Source organism: Diceros bicornis, chromosome 4 (genome assembly GCF_020826845.1).
Source record: "Diceros bicornis minor isolate mBicDic1 chromosome 4, mDicBic1.mat.cur, whole genome shotgun sequence".
NCBI lineage: Eukaryota > Metazoa > Chordata > Mammalia > Perissodactyla > Rhinocerotidae > Diceros > Diceros bicornis.
In genome coordinates this window covers 96,369,197-96,392,165 of record NC_080743.1, presented here as the reverse complement: position 1 = coordinate 96,392,165, position 22,969 = coordinate 96,369,197, and the positions used below count along the sequence as shown (strand labels likewise).

The 22,969-nt window shown below is 37.4% G+C and overlaps 1 protein-coding gene across 2 annotated transcripts; it reads left to right on the top strand.

Moving 5' to 3' along the window:
- Window positions 1–43: 43 nt before the first annotated feature.
- On the top strand, window positions 44–22,840 carry BLZF1 (basic leucine zipper nuclear factor 1). Of its 2 annotated transcripts, none has more exons than XM_058540117.1 (7): window positions 44–208; window positions 1,442–1,516; window positions 6,222–6,661; window positions 8,028–8,227; window positions 10,249–10,377; window positions 12,054–12,273; window positions 22,522–22,840. In XM_058540117.1, the coding sequence occupies exons 2-7, from the start codon at window positions 1,486–1,488 to the stop codon at window positions 22,705–22,707; spliced, it is 1,206 nt and encodes a 401-aa protein (XP_058396100.1). In that variant the 5' UTR covers window positions 44–208; window positions 1,442–1,485; the 3' UTR covers window positions 22,708–22,840. The 2 variants fall into 2 exon arrangements, with proteins under 2 accessions (XP_058396100.1, XP_058396099.1); XM_058540116.1 differs by having other exon boundaries at window positions 44–377.
- Window positions 22,841–22,969: the final 129 nt, after the last annotated feature.

Sequence of the window (22,969 nt, the reverse complement as noted above, 5' to 3'; positions counted from 1 at the left end):
TCACTTCCGTTTGGTTGACAGGTAACCCGGAAGTTCAAGCCAATATGCAGCTAGGATCCAAATATTCTATATTTTATTTTTAAATAGGCATCTATCCAATTTTTACTTACTGAAGCCTTACACTTTGTGTCCTGTGTTACTTGAGTTTAAATGCACCACAGAATGTGTTTACCTTTTCCTTTTGGAAAAATATTCCGGAAACGAAACCGTGAGTAATCGGAAGTGATTAGTAGTGAGCGAGAAGCTTGGTGTCAGGAAGGCCTGGGTGGGTCGGCTTCGGAATGGAAGAGCGTGCGGGGAAGTTAACCCAGTGACACCGACCGAAGAAGCTGTGAAGTGAAGCCCGTCCTGAAATAGGGAGAGTAAGAATCTTAGAGGTAAGTCCAGGAACGGGCTTGTGTAACTAAGAGCGGATGTTGGGAAGTGACGGAAGTCTGGGGTGGAGTTTGGTGTTCAGTCCATTTGGATATAGGGAAAGACTGCCTGTTGTTCCGAGATTTGTTCAGACAGGGACGGAACTCGGATTCGACTTCCCGGGACGGCAGAGGTTGACAGGCTTGTCGCTTCCACACCTGCCGCTTCCACACCTGTACCCATTCCATCCCACCTCCCCCCCTTCACTTGGTATTGCCCGCAGACACTCGCCGTGCTTGTACGTTTCGCGGCGCGTCTTCCGAGCGCGGTTTCAGGGCTTATTGCTCTTTCCAAGGGTCTTTGGAGACCTGTTGGCAGAGCAATAGAAGGAGGGTTTGTCGTTGTTGAGGAAGGTAGTCATGGCAGGCCCTGTGCCGAGTTATAGCGAGTACTCATTGATCATTTTTGTGGTGAAACCAGTTGTCATCTAATGTACAGTTCGTCATATTAATGTCATTGCATTAGTAGCACCTTCCTTCTCATGTTCTCCAGTGAATCTTAGTCTATACTGTAAGGCCATGCATACATTTCTAAAAGCGTATGCTATGCCATTTTAATTTTATTACCAAATTGTTATCATGAATATTTTTGTCGCTTTTTAAACATCTAAACAGAAGCTACTCTATGATATATGTAGTGAACAAATTAGTGTCAATAATGTCTCCTGAGAAAGTTATTGCTTTAATTACTTTAAAATTCCTGTTGTCATATCAATAATACAAAAGCCCCTACAGTAACTTCAGTGCTGTTTCTGAACTAAAATTCAGATGCACATCTGATCTATTAGAGTCTACTGGTGAGGACAGTGAAACAGAAATTTGAAAGTAAACTATCCCTAATTTTTTGGAGACATTTGGTAGCCGTAACCATGTCACTTGTGAAAAAGGGATATGAGAGACGCTTCCTTTCTAAATGCACGTGTATGAAATGCAGAAGCAAGTAGAATATCATAATATTTAAATTACAGGAACTTAGTGAATGTGTTTATATGGTATTGTTTTAATTCTTTCACTTTATACATTTTTAGGTTTTTCAGTAGAAGTCTTGAGGTGTGTTTTCATTGGTTAAAAGATGACTACTCTTGAAAGTTTAGAAACCAAAGGTAAGTGTTCTTCTTTTGATGACAATTGTTTTTGAAACATGAAATTTATGACAGTAGGATGAAGGAATGGTTGAGCCAGGTAACTAAATTTCACAGAGTCCTTGGGAATTATTTGTGTTTCAGATCTCTTCATGTTTGTTTTGTAATGCAGTGTTTACATTTTAGTACTTAAGATATACAATTAAGTATTAAGAGGATCAGTAGTATTTATTAGATGACTACTACTGTTAAACATTTAATTTAAAAGCAAAGTTTTACAGCTACGGTCCCTGGCCACTAGAAAATTAAGATTTAAATAAACAAGAATATACATTCTTAAAGATTTAAGTAGATGGACAAACAACTAGCTGGTATAAAAGACCTCTTTCTTCTTGCACTGGTTTGCTAGGGCTGCTGTAACAAAGTACCACAAACTGGATGGCTTAAACAACAGAAATTTATTGTCTCACAGTTCTGGAGGCTAGAAGTCCGAGATCAAGGTGTTAGCAGGGCCATGCTCTCTCTGAAGGCACTAGGGAAGGATCTGTTCCAGACCTCTCTCCTAGTTTCTGGTGGTTTGCTGGCAGTTTTTGGTAATTCCTTGGCTTGTGGATGCATCATCCTGATCTCTGCCTTTATGTTCACATGGCGCTCTGCCTGTGTGTGTTTCTCTGTGTCCAAATTTCCCCTTTTTATAAGGACATCAGTCATATTGGAGTAGAGGCCCACCCTACTCCAGTATGATCTCATCTTAACTGATTACATCTGCAATGACCCTGTTTCCAAATAAGGTTACATTCTGAGGTGTGGAGAATTAGGACTTCAACATATGAATATCTGGGGGGACACAATTCAACTGACAACACTTGCTAACTTCAATAGTTACTTTTTAGTGCTGCCTTGCTTGTCCTCTCTATAACATTTTATACTGTAGACCATTCCCACTTTTTGAAATACTTTCTTTCCTTGACTTCTATGATATCACTCTTATTTTCAGCCTATTCTGTAGCCCTTCACTGTGCAATGCAATAGCCACATGGGGGTCTTTTAGTTTAAATTAATATTTTTAAAAATTAAAAATTCATGGAGGCCAGCCCCATCGCGTAGTGGTTAAGTCTGGCACACTCCACTTCAGTGGCCCAGGTTTGTGGGTTCAGATCTCAGGCACGGACCTACACCATTTGTCAAGCCATGTTGTGGTGGCAACCCACATACAAAATAGAGGAAGATTGGCACAGATGTTAACTTAGAGCGAATCTTCCTCACCAAAAAACAAAAAATTCAGTTCCTCTGTCACACTAGCCACATTTCAAGTGCTCAGTGGCCACATGTGGATGGTGGCTATTGTATGAGAAACTGCAGATGTAGAACATTTCCATCATTGCAGAAACTTCTATTGGACACCCCTGCCCTAGCTGTATTTTCTGTTTCTTTTTCATGCTTCTCTTCTTCTGGTTTATCTTTTAAATATTAATGTTTTTCAGCCCTCTTTCTCTTCAACTCTCAGGGCTTCACTAATTATTCTTATAGATAATCTATCTATAGTTCAGATCTCTTCCCTTGTGATTCAGACCTTATAGCCTACTGCTGCCCATCTTCACTTAGACATTGGTAACAGTCTGAGCATGTCCCAAAGTGAACTCCTCCTGATTCAGGTTATTCTTCGGTGCAGTGAGTTCTAGAGGTTGGGGCTGTCAGTGAGAGATGGGAAACTATTTTCTAGAAGCCAGCTTTGCAGCAAGCAGACTTCAACAGAAAACTCTTTAAAGGGAGTTTAAATATGTTTAGGAAGCAAGGAAGAGAAGCTCATGCCAATAAATATTTAATTGAATTTAATTCAGCTATGTGCAACAGCATTTCAGAGTCATCAGAAGGCTTTTATGGTATTAGAATAAGCAAACCAGAGACTGTAATGAAGTAAAAAACTGAGGATTAATGGGAAATAGGAACAATTAAATAGAACTAAAGAGAAAAGGTGCACTTATCAGAGATGACATTTGTCAGTTGCCTGCACTTCCTGTAACTGCCTCAGAAGAGAAGCAGGATTGGTTTATAGTGACAGAACTTCCTCTCGGTGGACGTTTGAGCAATACTGTCATCATAAGAGGGATGCCTCCTTGCTGTTTTTGAAAGGGAAACATGCAATAAATAGGAACAATTAGAAAATTAGAATTTGAATTCAAAACTTTTGTTGGGAGCAAGATTAAAATTAAAATTAAAGGTATTAAAGTCAGACAGTTTAGTGAAAGTAGACCAAATAGGAAAGTCTGAGACATTTAAATATTTATAATTCCATAAAATAGTTTAACACTAGTTCTGTGGAATAATAGGCATTAGGTGAAAAAGGATTCCACGGGCAGATAAATTTGGGAAATGCTGGATTAAAGGAGAGATGATACTACAGGACCTCTCAGAGCCTTTAAAACACTGATGTACACTGTGAAGCCCCAAAGAGATATAGTATGCAGCATTGTCCACACGTATTTGATCAGAGAACTTTTTATTCATGGAGCCTGTGGCAAAAAGATTGTTTGGATTCCATGTCAATAAATGTGGGCCTAACTCTTACACCCACTATCTGTAACATAGTTTTCTAATTTAATAGTAACTAACTAAACTCTATTAGGTGATATTGGTGACATTTAAAAGAATATTGATTTAAAATTACCAAGTGACAATCCCTAATTTAACTCTTTTATAGCTGAATCTGCATATATATGTTCTGAAAAGTTTGTCAGACTATACCTGAGTTAGGAATTAATGATTTAGTGTAGAGGAAAAAAATTAAGCAGTTTTTAAATGAGTTAGTTATTAGATGTTAAAATGGAATCTTCTAGGTCGTGCGTTAACGTTGATGAACTTCAGTAAGCACTTACTCATCTTTTCTGTGCCAAGCACCATTTCATTAAGCTGATGATACAGAGATTAGGAGGCAGCCCCTGCCCTGTGGAGCTCCCAACAATCTAGTCTGTGAGAGAAACAAATGATTTTAAAACACTCTGGTATTTGCATTGTTCTGAAAGCGCTGAGGGCTGAGAGCAGGGTAAGGTGAAGTAATTTGCCCAAGGTCACATAATGTGTGGCAGGAGGGACTTAAGTTATTTTGACTCAGAGTCTGGTGTTCTTTCTACTACACCATCCTGCTAACTTAGAGTATCTGTCTTCATAGATTATAGTCTTATGAAAAAAGGACAAATGTTTAATGACAGACTATAAAATCATATTCTCTTTGCCTCGATATTCTAGAGCAGGGGTTGGCAAATTATGGCCTCAGGCCTCCTCAGAATATTTGCAATCTAATAGGAAACACTAACTTTGAGTGCCGCTTAAGCCAAGTGTCATCCCAAATAAAAAGAATTCTGTGCTTCTCAATATTAGACCTATACTACAGAAATCTTTACTCAATTATTATGGTTTGGATTTCATCTTTAAAATTTTGTTTTTTCTCTTCTTCTATAAGTACCTATATAGTATTCTCAGTTTTGCCTCATGGTTCACAAAGTCTAAAATATTTACTATCTGGCCTTTTATAGAAAAAGTTTGCCAACGCTTATTATAGAATATTATTTGTTCTTTCCCTACGTGTCACCAGTCCTTGGGGAAGGCAATAAGAATCCTTGTGGAAGGCCATAAACCTTAGATATGTTTTAATTTGTTGATAAGTGATCACAGGAGCAAGTAATATTGATGAATAATTGAAGAATTGTTTTGCTAGTTCCCTTCAAAGAGTGGAGACCAGGGGTTGATGTTTTGATGTACTTAAATATTACTCATAATTATGGAGCTGGTACCATATATCGTCTTCCCACTTGAGGGAAGGTAATTGCTTATGAATGTGTCCTGGATTGTGCCTCGTGCATATGTAATAAAGGTTCCTATGTGTGTCACAAGAAAAATAGAATTATGAAGGGCAAGTTACTGGGTGAGAAAATGCATAGCCTTGACTCCGACTGCCTGTCTGTGCACATTAGGTAGAGGCATAGTTGTTAGGGGGAGGGAGTTACCGTGGGATACATAGTACAACTTTGTTACTCATAAATGCTTGAGTAAGTACAACAGTTTAAATAAAGTTGAGTTAATTTAGGTTGACCAAGTTGGTTGAATTTCTTGATTGGAATTTTATGATGTATTTTGTTTGAAAAGAGATTTCTATTAAATACTCAATGTTTCTTTGCCTTTTAAATTTAGCATTAACCACTTTGTGATTTGTTCTCAAATCTCCATTACCTAAAATTCCAATTCAAAAATGTTATGACTTGCCTAGAAATCCTATTTAACCACGGCAGAGTGTCACACCTGCTTCTTATTTCTTCGGCTTCAGTGGGCCTGAATGGTATAGCTCTAGTTCGTCTTTTTGTTGTTCTTTAATTAAGCTGTAGTTAATTCATGATTCCACATTACTTCTTTTTGACACATAATTGTTTTGAAAATTACTTTTTTTTTTTAAATTTTTTGTTTATTGCACTAACATTGGTTTATAACATTGGATAAATTTCAGGTGTACATCATTATACTTCTATTTCTGCATAGATCACATCATGTTCACCACCCAAATACTAATTACAACCCATCACCACACACATGTGCCGAATTATCCCTTGAAAATTACTTTTTACTCTGAATTTTTTCCCTTCTTTTTAGTGCCAGTAATTCTGAATGTAGGGTAAAGCATATTCCTGGGATGTCTTTTCAGTAAGTACTTTATGTTTTGTTTTCCCTTTTTTAGTCACCCTTACTTCAACCCCAATCCGAGGAGCAGGAGATGGAATGGAAACTGAGGAGCCACCTAAATCTGTTGAAGTTACTGCTGGGGTGCAACCCAGAAAGCATCACATCCTTCCGAGTCCCCGAAAGAAAGCAGTTACATCAGAGAGCCCAGGAGTTCTTCAACTAGGGAAGATTCTCCCTGAAAAAGCAGTGGAAGTCGAAGCTGTAAGAATATTAGTTCCCAAGGCTGCTGTAACTCATGATATCCCCAAGAAAAATGCAAAGGTTAAGTCTCTGGGACATCATAAAGGAGAATTCCTTGGTCAGCCAGAGGGAGTTGTCGAACCTCGGAAGCAACTATCGGAGGTAAAGAATATTTTGGAAAAGCTCAAGAACTCTGAAAGGAGGTTACTACAGGACAAAGAAGGTCTTTCAAACCAGCTCCGAGTACAGACAGAGGTAAGAACAGCCTTAATAGCTTTAGTGAGTACTGTTCTTTACATCTGGGCCTTCTAAGCCTGCGTGTTAGAAAATTATGTTTCCTCTTGTGGAAAAAGTTGTCATTCATTATAGCTTGTCATTTCTCTAAAATGCTTCCTCTTAAATTTCACATTCTCTCTCAAGGCCTTTAGTGGAACTAGTTGATGTTGGGAACTTGTACTCTAAACCAGGTTGAAGATGGAAGTGTGAGGTGCTTTGGACAAGACCACCTATAAGTTGTAAAGAAGGTTACAGTTATAAACTTCCAGACTAAACATTGACCAAGTCAGGCTTTGAAACTGACTTGTTAGCAATCCCTGTTTTAAGGATCCATAAATTCCAAGTATTTTTGCCTATGTATGCATGATATTTGGAATAAGGAGAATGGTCGTATAAATATTGGTATCTTCATTGTAAATGGAAAACAAACTGCCATGCTTGACTGTTTCTTTGACCTTTACATCTTAGTAACCATTGCCTTCCCCTCCGCTTGGTTTCTCTGTTAGACTCTACATCTTTTTGCTAGATGTTAGTCTTTGTAAGTGACACCAGGGTTAGTGGTTCATATCCAAATATATTTTTAAATAACTAATTTCTAATTAGAAACGTAGTACATATTTGTACACATTTTAGAAAATACAGGAAAACAATGAAAATAGTACCACCTATAATCATACCATCCAGATATAATTGCATAATTATACATACTGAGTTCATTTTTGTCTAACCCACTTTTTTTTAGTTATTAATGTTTTCCCATGTCACAGAATATTTTATTACAATAGCATTATTAATAGTAACAGTGTTCTTTAATGGCTGCACCATATACCAATACCTATGATTGGACATTTATGTTTTAATTTTTTGCGTTTTCAATAACAGTGTAAAGAATATGCTTAGAGATTCCCTGAATTGCTTCCTTTGCTTAAATTCTTAATAGTAAAAATCCTAGGGCACAAGGAAATTAATTTTTAAATGTTGAATAAGATTAAAAAACCACATAAAACATTCTCTGTCATGTTTTTTAGCAGAATTTACTGGTTTAGTTTTCTAATTTTTTGCCTTTAAGTGTTGACTGAAAGCAGTTTGAAATTTTTATGATAATGATTTGTACTCTTATTATTAGAGGCTCAGTTTATGACCACATGGGCTACGTGGTTATAATATGTGGGCTATGTGGTTTGTATATATTATGAAACTTAAATATTTAATATCTCTTTTTAATATACACTTTAAGTAAGGGAGGTCCAAATTACACAAAAACAGTTTCTCTTTCATTTATTTTGTTACATTAAAGTCAGTGACATTACTTCAAGCTTGTTGTATTGGTCATGTGCTCTTCTAGGTCAATCGTGAGTTAAAAAAGTTGCTGGTGGCTTCTGTTGGGGATGATCTTCAGTATCACTTTGAACGTCTAGCCCGTGAGAAAAATCAGCTTATTTTAGAAAATGAAGCCCTAGGTCGAAACACAGCTCAACTTTCCGAACAGTTAGAACGTATGTCAATACAGTGTGATGTATGGCGAAGTAAATTCCTTGCAAGCAGGTATATTCTATTTTAAATAGTATTTCATTTTCTAATTTTTGCTCTGTCAGATTTTTGACCCAAGAAAGTAGATAGTAGTGTGAAAATTTCTAACTCACTTTGTTAAAGCACTTCATATATTATTTAAGATGTGGACTCTCCCTTCTCTGGATGGTCACACAGTCTTCCTAAATGGAGAAGTGATATCATAAGGATCTCCGTCATTCCAGAATTCTATGTTACTACTCTGTAGTAGAAATCACTCCTGCTACAATGTTTAAGACCAAAATAAAATTGTAAATTCAGACATCTAATAAATATTGAAATCACAAAAAAACAAACTAAATTATTTTTCCCCATTTTCTATCTGGAGAACTCGAATATCATTGCCACTCTATTAACATAATATATTGTCCTTCATGTTCTGTTATCATAGCTCTTTTGACTATATAATAGCGCTTTCCACCCTTTTTCTCTCCGTGCACAAATAGAAAATGATGACATTTGCATGGCATACTGGATGAGGCTACTCTCCAACAGAGGTAAAAACCCCAGGGCCCTAGTTCTGGCCCGTGGACACACTGATAGTTGGGAAACTCTGCTATATATTGTGATTCTTGTCTATTTTTCCCCTTCTCCTTCCAACTTTGAGTTACTGGAGAACAGGGTCTGGGTGTTATCCATCTGTGTTTTTCCAGTGCTTAGCCAAGTGCTTCTCACATAATATATTTAATAACTGTTGATTTAAATTCAATCATTTGGAGATTTCTCACAAAACACCAAAAATTTACAGGCTGTACCTTAAGAACCACTGATTGTGATGAATAAATTTTTAAGAAAGTGTTTCTTCATGTCTTAACATCTATGATACTTTCTACTAATTGATTACTCTCTTAAAGTCCTTAATTTGTTTTCTAATTATGCTAGTATAAGATGCTATTTGGAAAAATGAACTTAATGTATAATTATTGACTTAGAATGAAAGTTCATTAAGTTAATTCTCATTGAACAGCTTAAGAGGCAAATCATGCATATATTATACAGATTATTGCAATATGTAACTCTTTTTAATATCCTCATCAATGCTGATAGTAACATTCTAAGGGGAATAAAAATTATAGTCAACTTTATTGATATTTCAGTTGATTTAATTTTTCAGTGTCAAAATTGTTTCATTTTAAGGAATTCAGTGCAACCTATGGTCTGAAACTTTAATTTTAGTTTGAAGATTTTCAGCTGAATAAACCTGCTTAAAATTTTGCTTCAGTTCCATCAACAGGGAACCAGTTAGATAAACTTTGGTACATCCAATCAGAAGAAAACACGAAGCTATTTTTTATAAAAAGGGGAATGAGTTAGCTCTATATGTGCTAATATAAAAAATCACCAAGATAAATTATTAGGTGAAAAAAGCAAAATATAGAAAGTTTGTATTAAATAAACCCTTTTTTAAAATAAAATGAATATATTTATTTTTAACACATACTTCTATTTTGTATATACACAAATTATTTTATTCTGGAAAAATGTATAAGAAACTTTACTGATTACATATATAAGAAGGATGGGGATTCTGGACAGAAGGAAAGACTTAGTTTTCCTTTTATACAAGCCTTTCTATATTATTTTAATATTTTTCTAAAGGCAAAGAGGTAATTGAATGGTAGGCAAATAACTCATTTTTGTTTCCTCTAAAATTTTCTGTATTTAAAAACATTTAGTTAATGTCATTTTTTTTCAAAATGTGATCAATCTGGAGTAAGATTGAGGTACATTGCAAAAGTCACTGTATAGGAAAGTTAAATAACTGTTTCCTTTGTCATTTTGTAAATGAATATTTTAATTGAATCCCTTTAGTGAGTTCTAAGCTCATAAATATTTTAAATGCTTTTTAGTGAAGATTTAAAAACTGAGAAGTAATTTGATTATGTTAAATCTTCTTCATAAGCTTTTGAAAATAACAGTCACAAAGGTAGTAAATTAACATCTTCACACTGTGTTATTGTCAGAGAATTTATATGTAAGACTTTAATCTTTTCCAGGGTCATGGCAGATGAGTTAACAAACTCCAGAGCAGTTTTGCAGCGTCAAAACCGTGATGCACAGAGTGCTATACGAGATCTCCTGAGTGAACGGGAACAGTTTCGTCAGGAAATGATAGCTACCCAGAAGTATGGCACTTGTTTACATCCTGAACTCTTCTACTTTCTCCTGAAATTTTTGTTACCATGATAGTTTTTTAGTGTTTCTACATTTATTAACTTATTGAGCATATACTTTGAGTAGTAGCTTTTCAAAATAGATGCCCAAGGGAAGGAGGAAGACTAAAAATATGGAAGACATGCTTCTATGTTCTTAATTGGGGTGAGAATTCGTTATATCTATAATAGAAGAAATCTCTGGATTTAAAAGTAGTTTTTGGTTATAGTTGTAGCAGTTTTTGTATAATTTTTGGTAGAAGCCAAAAACTGCCTGTCTTTCCTTTGGAAGGAGATCTTTCTGGGGACTATTCCACAGTATTAGAGCTTACTTTCATGTCCATATGTTCCAGAACTATCAAAATTGATGGTCTTCCTTAAAAGTGTTTCATACTTTTATATAACTGATTTATTACAAATCAAATCAATAAAGGTCAAAATGGAAATCATAGGGGAAATTAGAAGAATGAAAACACAATATATCAAAATATCAGATTTTGTGGTAGGCAACTAAAGCAGCATGTAGAGGGAAATTTATAGCTTTCATTGCTTATTTTAGAAAAGAAGAAAGGCTCGTCGGTAATCTAAGCTTCTTCCTTAAGAAACGCAAAGTGCAATTAAGCAGGAAGGAAGAAAATAATAAGCATATAAGCAGAAATAAATAGAAAGCCAAATGCTAGTTCTTTCAAAAGATAGATTTAAGAACCCTCTAGGCAGTATGATCAGGAAAAAAAAGATGTATATTACCAGCGTCAGGATTGAGAATGGGGGGCTGGGGTACACCACAGATTCTATAGATATAAAAGAGATAACAAGGGGATGTTAGGAACAACTCCATGCCAATAAATTCAACAACTTAAATGAAATGGACTGACTCCTTAAAAGACACAAACTACCAGAGAGTACTCAAGGACAGATAACCAGAAGAGTCCTAAGCTATTAAAGCAATTGAATTGGTAGCTAAAAACCTTCCAGTAAAGGAAACTCCAGGCACAGATGGATTCACTAGTGAATACTAGCAAACGTCTAAAAAGGAAAAAAACCAAATTTACACAAACTCTAGAAGAAAGTAGGGGAGAAAGGAACAATTTCCAACTCAATTTTATGAAGCCAGCGTTATCTTGATACCACAACCTGATAGAGACATTACAAGAAAATTACAGACCAATATCTCTCATGAACATAGATGCAGAAGTCCTTAACAGAATTTTAGTAAATCAGATCCAACAATATATAAAAGGTTTATACGACATGACCAAATAGGTTTTATCCCAGGAATTGTAGGTTGGTTTATCATTCAAAAATCAGTTAATATAACTCACCAAGAAAGAAATACCATATGAATATCTCAGTAGATGCACAAATCAAATCAGTAGTTCTATACTACCAAATGAGTATACCCACATATTTTACTGATACTAAAATATGAGAACTAAAACAAGTACTGTTTGTTAATGATTTCCAGATAACAACCTAATAAATTGATAAGTGCTTTCTGTAGTCTAATTTATTTTACCAGACTTCCTGATTTATTGAACTCTGAAAGATACTATATGATTTCAGAATTATGTTTCTCATTTATTTAGTATGCTTGATTTTTACATTTTATCCTCTTATTAATGTTCAGTGTTCCTGTGTGTTCTATGCAGATTATTGGAGGAGCTCTTAGTCTCCTTGCAGTGGGGAAGAGAGCAAACTTACTACCCTAGTGCACAAGCACACACCACAGCAGAACTAGCATTAACAAATCACAAGTTGGCAAAAGCAGTAAATTCTCATCTTCTGGGAAATGTTGGCACTAACGTTCAAAAAAAGATTCCATCAACAGTTGAATTCTGCAGCACTCCAGCAGAAAAAATGGCTGAAACAGTGAGTTATTTCTCTTTTATGATCTGTGGGAACTTCCAAGTCTGTCCTCCTGAAGGGTGGCATGTTATAATGGAAAGTGCTTGGCATTGGGAGTTAGGAAATATGGGATCTAAACCTTATTCTCATACTAATGACCTTGTGGTCTTGGAAAAAATTATTTCCTCCTCTGAGCTTTATTTTCTCAAACATTATTACTCTATTCTTAAGGAGAAAAAATTAATTGTTTTTAAAGAGGGCCTATTTTTTAGCTACTGAATCCTTGATAATCCTTTTCTTGAGTTCATTTTGATATGAAAACCACTGTGTAGAATTTTTAATTTAATAATCATGAGTAGATAATGGATTACTTCTGACCCAAGAAATTATTTGTTAATTCCCACATATAGATATGAATGTGCCAAATACTACAGAATCTAATAGTGTAGATCTGGTACCTACAGTCCTTTGTGAATTCATGGTTCATACAGATGACCTGTCAAATGCTGTGGTCTCAGAGTTCTGTGACCACCACCAAGTTCACCTCCATTACTCTTCAATATCTGACTCCTGTGTTTCCATCTGAGGCCTTGTCATTAATCAGAACTGTTCCATTTTTAAAATCTTCAACGCAACACCTCTCTCCATGATCTGTGATCTCAACTTCTTTTCTTTCCAGGTCTGATTCTTTCATTCTGATTACCTCTGTTTCTTGATCACATCATCATTTTTATTCCCTTGATCTCTACGTTTTTTTCTTCATCTCATCAGCTCACTCTCCTGGCTTCTTTTCCTGCCATAGCTTGCCTAGACTCCATCCTTAAGTGCCTTTCTCCCTTATCCTTCTCTCGGGTACCCTGAAAACCCTAGTCCTGTATCAGTTCAACTGCTTGCGTTCTTTATTTCTATACCCATCAAACTGTTACCTCACATTCCGCAGATGACTTTGGTTCCTAATTCACAGATGAAAAAGAGAACAGAGGTAGAAAACTCCCTCAAGGTCCCACTTGATATCTAGGAGCCTACCTGTATGGCAACCAGCCTTACATACATTTCTGTCACTGGAAAGGTGTCCTTCCTCTTCTCCAAAGCACAGCTCCCTTCCAGGTTCAGCAGGCCTCCCCCCAACAGTTATCCCTTCTCTCTATTGGCTCTCTCTTTTTTTGGCTTAAGAACATGCTGAGTGTCTTCCATCTAAAAGAGAATAGTCTTCCCTCTATCCTAAGTTCTCTACTTATGGCCTTATCACCTTCCCTTTACAACCAAGAATCTTGAACAAGTTGTCCATACTGGTTTCTACTTACATACCATGCATTCCTCAATTCCTGCCATCACTTATCGATAACCAGTAGACTTCCAGTTCCGCAGTTCTCAAAAAGGACTCTTATAAAGGTCATGAATGTCTCAATACTTTATTGTCGTATTTCACTTACCAAGCACTCCTTCCTTGAAATTCCCTTGATTTCTGTAACATTAGTTTTTCTTGGCCCCCATGCTACCTCTCTGAATTCCTCTTCATAACCTTTTTTCCTCCTTTGAATGTCGATGTTTCCATAGGAATCTGTTCCCTATTCTTTGCAAACTCCCCTAGCTTCTGAAACACCATACTCTCTGAGCTCTTTGCTATTTCTGTGACCGAGACATTTTTTCTGAGTTCAAGAGACATGTCCAGCTAAAGAGACATATCCAGCTAGACATATCCTTATGCTTGTCCCACAGAAAGCTAAAAATAGAGCAACCTCTTTTTTGCTTTTGCATTTGTATTCCCCTCTCTCCCCCAAAAAAGAAGAAATATAACCTGCATCTCCTGTACTCCCTATCTTAGTGAACTATACCTACCAAATTGGGATGTTTTGAGGATTCCATAAAATAACGTATATAAGGCTCATAGCAGATTCCAGTATATAGTAATTTTTAAATAAATGGTAACTATTTCCTTCATCCCCCTAATCCTGTTGGTTTTACAGATCCTATCAGTTCCTTCTAATTTATCCCCTCTCCCAAGTTCAAACCCCTGACCTCCAGCCTCGACTATTATAATAGCCTCCTCACCAATATCCCTGCCTTGCTTCTTACTTGCCTCCAGGTCATCCTCTACTGCCATTATTTCAAAATGCTAATCCAAAAAAACAAAAGTCAATCCAATCATCTTGGTATTTCTGTTCAGATAGCTACCAGTCTCCCTCATTCATGATCTTTATTCCATCTTTCCTCCTCAAGGGTTCCAGGTGGACCCCCCACACGTCACATTCCAGTAGTGTTAACCACTTTTGATTCCATAGGTATGCCATTGTATCTCATGCCTCTACACATACTTTTCTTTCTGCCTAGACTGCCCTTCTAGCACCTTTCTACCTTTCAGAATCAGCCCTCCCTGAATCTCAATGGCAAACTTAGGTGTTCCTTCCTCCAGGCTTCCAGTGCATTTTGTACATCTGCCTATTATTATAGCTCTTTAACACGTTAAATTGTAATTGTTTGATTCTCCATCTATCTCCCAAACTGTAAGCTCTTTAAGGGCAGGGACTATGTCTTATGTTTCCTCAAGGTCTAAATAATCCTTTGCACATAGTAGGTGCTCAGCTATTTACTGAATGACTTAGTACCTAAGACTAAACTCATCATCTTTATCCTTTCTAGTCTCCTTTTCTATTCTCTTTGCTGGGAAATTGTGTCGCTGACTACTCAGTTGCTGCCAGTAGCATTTGGTATAAGGGACTGCTACTTCTTTCTTGAAATACTCTCTTCCCTTGGTCTATGTAACCACTGCTTTTCACAGTTCCTTTCCAATTGCAGTCTTTGCACTATAACCCATCCTCATCATATGATGATAGATGGGAGAACGTGAACATGAGAAACAGGAGCAATAAGCCAGACATGGTATCTTTGCCCTTGATTGGAGAATTTTTTTCAACCCAAGAGTTCCTCCTGTTGTGGTTCTCAGTAAAGGAAATAGAATAGGAAAAGTCAGAGCAGAAGAACTGGGAAAGCATGGTGTCCATGAAACCCAAGAAATAAGAACATGATTGTTAGGGGGCCAGCCCAGTGGCGCAGTGGTTAAGTGCGCACGCTCCGCTTCGGCGGCCCGGGGTTCGCAGGTTCGGATCCCAGGCGTACTCTGACGCACTGCTCGTCAAGCCATGCTGTGGCAGTGTCCCATGTAAAGTGGAGGAAGATGGGCACAGATGTTAGCCCAGGGCCAATCTTCCTCAGCAAAAAGAGAAGGATTGGCATCGGATGTTAGCTCAGGGCTGATCTTCCTCACAGAAAAGAAAAAAAGGAACATTATTAGCATAAAATATCGCATATAAATTAGAAAAAGAGAAATGAAAAGCCATTGAATTTATGAGTAAGTGATCAAAAACTTTGAAATAGGATTTCAATAGAAGAATGAAGGCAGATTCTTTTTTTTTTTTTAATTTTTTATTTATTGCAGTAACATTGGTTTATAACATTGTATAAATTTCAAGTGTACAGCATTATACTTCTCTTTCTGCATAGATTACATCATGTTCACCACCCAAATACTAATTACAACCCATTACCACACACGTGTGGTGAATTATCCCTTTCGTCCTCCTCCCTCCCCCCTTCCCCTCTGGTAACCACCAATCCAATCTCTGTCTCTATGTGTTTGTTTATTGTTGTTATTATCTACTACTTAATGAAGGAAATCATACGGTATTTGACCTTCTCCCTCTGACTTATTTCGCTTTGCGTAATACCCGAAATGTCCATCCATGTTGTCACAAATGGCTGGATTTCATCGTTTCTTATGGCTGAGTAGTATTCCATTGTGTGTATATACCACATCTTCTTTATCCATTCGTCCCTTGATGGGCACTTAGGTTGCTTCCAAGTCTTGGCTATTGTGAATAACGCTGCAATGAACACAGGGCTGCATGTATCTTTACCCATTGGTGTTTTCAAGTTCTTTGGATAAATACCCAGCAGTGGAATAGCTGGATCATATGGTAGTTCTATCCTTGATTTTTTGAGGAACCTCCATACTGTTTTCCATAGTGGCTGCACCAGTTTGCACTCCCACCAGCAGTGTATGAGAGTTCCCTTCTCTCCACATCCTCTCCAACACGTGTTGTTTCCTGTCTTGTTAATTATAGCCATTCTGATGGGCGTGAGGTGATATCTCATTGTAGTTTTGATTTGCATTTCCCTGATAGTTAATGATTTTGAACATCTTTTCATGTGTCTGTTGGCCATCTGTATATCTTCTTTGGAGAAATGTCTGTTCAGCTCTTTTGCCCATTTTTTAATTGGGTTGTTAGTTTTTTTGTTGTTGAGATGCATGAGTTCTTTATATATTTTGGAGGTTAAGCCCTTATCAGATATATGGTTTGCAAATATCTTCTCCCAATTGTTAGGTTGTCTTTTCGTTTTGTTGATGGTTTCCTTTGCTGTGCAGAAGCTTTTTAGTTTGATGTAGTCCCATTTGTTTATTTTTTCTATTGTTTCTCTTGCCTGGTCAGACATGGTGCTTGAAAATATGTTGCTAAGACTGATGTCGAAGAGCGTACTGCCTATGTTTTCTTCTAGAAGTTTCATAGTTTCAGGTCTTACATTAAAGTCTTTAATCCATTTGGAGTTAATTTTTGTGTATGTCGTAAGGTAATGGTCTACTTTCATTATTTGCATGTGGCTATCCAGTTTTCCCAACACTATTTGTTCAAGAGACTTTCTTTTCTCCATTGTAGGTTCTTGGCTCCTTTGTCAAAGATTAGCTGTCCGTAGAGGTGTGGGTTTATTTCTGGGCTTTCGATTCTATTCCATTGATCTGTGTGTCTGTTTTTGTGCCAGTACCATGCTGTTTTGGTTACTATAGCTTTGTAGTATATTTTGAAATCAGGGAGTGTGATACCTCCAGCTTTGTTCTTTTTTCTAAGGATTCCTTTAGCTATTCGGGGTCTTTTGTTGTTCAATATAAATTTTAGGATTCTTTGTTCTATTTCTATGAAAAATGTTGTTGGAACTTTGACAGGGATTGCATTGAATCTATAGATTGCTTTAGGAAGTATGGACATCTTAACTATGTTAATTCTTCCAATCCAAGAGCATGGAATATCTTTCCATTTCTTTGTGTCTTCTTCAATTTCTTTCAGCAATGTTTTATAGTTTTCCGTGTACAGATCTTTCACCTCTTTGGTTAAGTTTATTCCTAGGTATTTTATTCTTTTTGTTGCAATTGTAAATGGGATGGTATTCTTAATTTCTCTTTCTGCTACTTCATTGTTAGTGTATAGAAATGCAACTGATTTTTGTATGTTGATTTTGTATCCTGCAACTTTACCATATTCGTTTATTACTTCTAAAAGTTTTCTGGTGGATTCTTTAGGGTTTTCTATATATAAAATCATGTCATCTGCAAATAGTGAGAGTTTCACTTCTTCCTTTCCAATTTGGGTCCCTTTTATTTCTTTCTCTTGCCTGATTGCTCTGGCTAGGACTTACAGTACTATGTTAAATAGGAGTGGTGACAGTGGGCATCCTTGTCTGGTTCCTGTTCTTAGAGGGATAGCTTTCAGTTTTTCACCATTGAGGATGATATTAGCTGTGGGTTTCTCATATATGGTCTTTATTATGTTGAGGTACTTTCCTTCTATACCCATTTTATTCAGAGTTTTTATCATAAATGGATGCTGTATCTTGTCAAATGCTTTCTCTGCATCTATTGAGATGATCATGTGATTTTTATTCTTCATTTTATCAATGTGGTGTATCACGTTGATTGATTTGCGAATGTTAAACCATCCCTGCATACCTGGAATAAATCCCACTTCATCATGGTGTATAATCTTTTTAACGTATTGTTGTATGCGATTTGCTAGTATTTTGTTGAGGATTTTTGCATCGATGTTCATCAGTGATATTGGCCTGTAGTTTTCATTTTTTGTGTTGTCCTTGTCTGGTTTTGGTATCAGGGTAATGTTGGCTTCGTAGAATGAGTCAGGGAGCTTCCCCGCCTCATCAATTTTTTGGAAGAGTTTGAGAAGGATAGGTATTAAGTCTTCTTTGAATGTTTGGTAGAATTCACCAGAGAAGCCGTCTGGTCCTGGACTTTTATTTTTGGGGAGGTTTTTGATTCCTGTTTCGATCTCCTTACTGGTAACTGGTCTATTCAAATTCTCTACTTCTTCTTGATCCAGTTTTGGAAGGTTGTATGATTCTAAGAATTTATCCGTTTCTTCCAGATTGTCGAATTGGTTGGCATATAGTTTTTCATAGTATTCTCTTATAATCTTTTGTATTTCTGAGGTGTCTGTTGTAATTTCTCCTCTTTCATTTCTGATTTTACTCATTTGTGCCTTCTCTCTTTTTTTCTTGGTGAGTCTAGCTAAAGGTTTGTCAATTTTGTTGATCTTTTCAAAGAACCAGCTCTTGGTTTTATTAATTTTTTCTGTTGTTTTTTTGGTCTCTATTTCATTTATTTCTGCTCTGATTTTTATGATTTCCCTTCTTCTACTGATTTGGGGCTTTGTTTGTTCTTCTTTTTCCACTTCCTTTAGGTGCATTGTTAGATTGTTTATTTGAGATTTTTCTTGTTTATTGAGATAGGCCTGTATTGCTATACACTTCCCTCTTAGAAGGAATTTTTGCTGTATCTCATAAATTCTGGCATGTCGTATTTTCATTTTCATTTGTCTCCAGGTATTTTTTGATTTGTTCTTTGATTTCTTCGTTGACCCAGTCATTGTTCAGTAGCATTTTGTTTAATCTCCACGTATTTGTGGCTTTTCTGATTTTCTTCCTATAGTTGATTTCTAGTTTCATACTGTTGTGGTCAGAAAAGATACTTGGTATTATTTCAATCTTATTAAATTTATGGAGACTTGTTTTGTGGCCTAATATGTGATCAGTCCTGGAGAATGTTCCATGTGCATTTGAAAAGAACGTGTATTCTTCGGTTTTTGGATGGAATGCTCTGTATATATCTACTAGGTCCATCTGTTCTGGTGTGTCATTTAAGGCCAATGTTTCCTTATTGATCTTCTGTTTGGATGATCTGTCCGTTGGTGTATCTATCCGTTGGTGTAAGTGGAGTGTTCAAGTCCCCTACTATTATTGTGTTACTGTCTATTTCTGTTTTTATGTCTGTTAATAATTGCTTTATATATTTAGGTGCACCTACATTGGGTGCGTAGATATTTACAAGTGTTATATCCTATATGCTCTTGTGGGATTGTTGCCTTGATCATTATGTAATGCCCTTGTCTCTTTTTACAGTTTTTGTTTTAAAGTCTATTTTGCCTTATATGAGTACTGCTACCCCAGCTTTCTTTTCATTGCCATTTGCGTGGAGTATCTTTTTCCATCCCTTCACTTTCAGTTTGTGAGTGTCTTTAGGTCTGAAGTGTGTCTCTTGTATGCAGCATATATATGGGTCTTGTTTTTTTATCCAGTCAGCCACCCTATGCCTTTTAATTGGAGCATTTAGTCCATTGACGTTTAAAGTAGCTATTGATAAGTATGTACTTACTGCCATTTTTTAACTTTTTTTTTTTTCTCGGTGTTTTAGTAGTCCTTCTCTGTTCCTTTCTTCTTCTGTACAGAATTGATGGTCTCTTTAGTTTGACCTCTGTCTGAAAGCTCTACTATTTAACTCCCCTCCTCCCTCCTTTTATGTTTTTGATATCATATCTAACCTGTTTTTTGTGCATATGTATCCATTACGTTCTTATCATGGAAATAGATAGTTTTTCCTATTTGTGGTCTTCTCTTTTTCCCTTAAATCAGTCCCTTTAACATTTCTTGTAGAACTGGTTTCTTGGTGACAAACTCCTTTAATTTTTGCTTGTCTGGGAAATTTTTGATCTCTCCTTCCATTTTGAATGATAACCTTGCTGGGTAGAGTATTCTCGGCTGTAAGTTTTTTCCTTTTAGCACTTTAAATATATCGTGCCACTCTCTTCTAGCCTGTAAGGTTTCTGCTGAGAAGTCAGCTGATAGCCTTATGGGGTTTCCTTTGTATGTAACTTGACTTTCTCTTGCGGCTTTTAGGATTCTCTCTTTATCTTTAATTCTGAACATTTTGATTATGTGTCTTGGTGTGGGCCTCTTTGGGTTTATCTTGTTTGGGGCTCTCTGTGCTTCCTGTACCTGGATGTCTGCTTCCTTCCTTAGGTTAGGGAAGTTTTCATCTATTATTTCTTGAAATAGATTCTCTGCCCCTTCGTCTCGCTCTTCTCCTTCCGGGACACCTATAACACGGATGTTAGTGCACTTGATGTTGTCCCAGAGGTCCCTTAGACTGTCCTCACTCTTTTTAATTCTTTTCTCTTTTACCTGTTCACGTCGGGTAATTTCTTCTAGTCTTTCGTCCAGCTCGCAGATCCGTTCTTCTGTATCCTCTACTCTGCTTTTGAGTCCCTCTAGTGAATTTTTCATTTCCAGTATTGTATTCTTCATTTCTGATTGATTCTTTTTTATACCTTCCATTTCTTTGTTGACATTCTCACTGAGTTCATCTATTCTTCTCCCCAGATCAGCGAACATCTTTAACACTCTTAGTTTGAACTCTCTGGTGGGTAGGTTGCTCATTTCTTTTTCACTTAGTTCCTTTTCTGGAGTTTTGTCCTGTTCCCTTACTTGGAATGTATTCTTTTGCCTCCTCATTTTGCCTCTTTCCCTGTGCTTGTGTCTACGTATTAGGTAGGTCAGCTGCGTCTCCTGCTCTTGGATAGGTGACCTTATGTAAGTGATGCCTTAGGAGGCCTTCAGTGTGCTTCCCTCAGTTCTCAATGTTCCAGGGGTGACCCCCATGTGGGCTACGTGTGTCCTTCTGTTGTGGCCTGTTTGCTCACCCTGTAGGCACCCAGGGAGGCTGAGTTATGCTCCTGGCCAGCTGTTGTAATACTCAGCTGCTTGTAGTTGTTGTGGGCCCTTCAGTCTCTTTATCAGGTGTGGGGAGCCCCAGCACAGTTGGCTGCAAGTTCTAATACCACATTTGTGTTGCAGTATTTCTTTTAAGTGAGTAGGTCCCCAGCGTGGCAGGTTGTTAGGCTCAGGTCCTTACAATTGCTATAAGCCTCCAGCCTTTAGGTCTCTTGTCAGCTCTCTGAGGATTGCAGCTGGGTGGGGCTGGCTTCAGGCACAGGAGCACCCAATTGTTTCAGGCTTTGGAAGGTGGGGCAAACTCCCTGTGTGGGTCTTTGAGAAGCACAAGTCTTCTGCAGCTGACAAGCCCTGCCACCCACAGGTCCACATACACAGTCAACACAGTCCTGCCCAGTGTGCGCGCCCCGACCACCCGAAGTGGACCCAGTCTCTCCTCGGTGGGAGCCCCACACACTCCACCACCGCCCCACACTCTCCACCAGCTCCTTGTGCACATCCTGCCCCACTGAAGTTGGCTCAGTTGCCAGGCAGCAGGGAATCCAGTCACCAATCTATGCAGGCCCACAAGTTGCCTGAGGGCTTGTTGTTGGGTGGGGCCAGTCTCTAGGGTGGGCTGCCTGCCCTGGCTGAGCTGGATTAAATCAGTGCTCTAGCGTGTGGGGCAGACCCTGGGCTAGCAGGCCTCAGGGAGAACTCCAATGGCGTCTGTGTCGGCACGCCCACACCAAGCCACAACAATGGCCGCCGCCAACGTCCCAGTCCCTGGAGAGGTCTCACCCCTCACCAAGATGCACTCAGGGCCTATTAGGTGAGTCTCTTTTCACCACAGCATTGTGCACCTTTCTTTCTGGTGATTTTAGGTTGCTTTCTGAAACGGGTGAGTTTGTGCGTGGGCCCTTTAAGAGCCAGTTTTAATTTCTTTGTGGACCAGCTTTTCTGGGGGTACTCCCCAATGTTCTTAGCAGGCAAAGTCAGATATTATGCACTCGTCTCGATTGTGCTGGGTCCACAAAATGAAGGCAGATTCTTCATTGTAAGCAGTTGAATGAAAGATTGAAAAAGGAAGGTAGTGGGTATTTGTTCGTTAAGGATAAAAAATGACATCACTTCAGGAAGAATTGATATAACCTTATTTTCTTCTATGTTTTCATGCTTTTTTCATCAGTATACATAAAAGAACTTTAATTTCATCATTCTTAAAAAATAGGTAAATGAGGTAATCTAATAACTAGACATCACTATTAAATTTAGAGCTTTTTGAGAAAAAGGATAAGTTCTAATTGGTCAAATTCATCATTCAGATGTTATTTTTTATGGTAGTTACATATTAATTAAATGGAACTTTATAGGTAGTTATACATCAGTAAAGGGCTTTTACAGTCCCTACTGCATACTTCTGACATTACTTCTTATTTTTCTTAGGTTCTACGCATTTTGGACCCAGTTACCTGTACAGAAAGCTCACCTGATAATCCATTTGCTGAGTCTTCACCAACCACCTTACTTGCTACAAAGAAGAATATTGGACGATTTCATCCATATACTAGATATGAAAATATAACTTTCAGTTGCTGCAATCACTGCCAGGGAGAACTCATTGTCCTTTAACATTCAGTGTGCTGGAGGCATGCTGCAGGCACTTGCGTATGACCCAAGAGTCATTATCATTTGGGAGCCGGGGTTCTTATAATGCTACAAGTAATATCACTTTCTTTTTAAATAATATATATCCCCAAAGATGTTTCATGTACTGGAGTCCAGATTACCCTTTCTTAATAAATATCTCAGAGTGAGTGAGAAAAGAATGAAAATAGAGAATGCTTTCCAGATATTACATGATGCTCTTCCTATAGGACTCTAAAAGATTGTA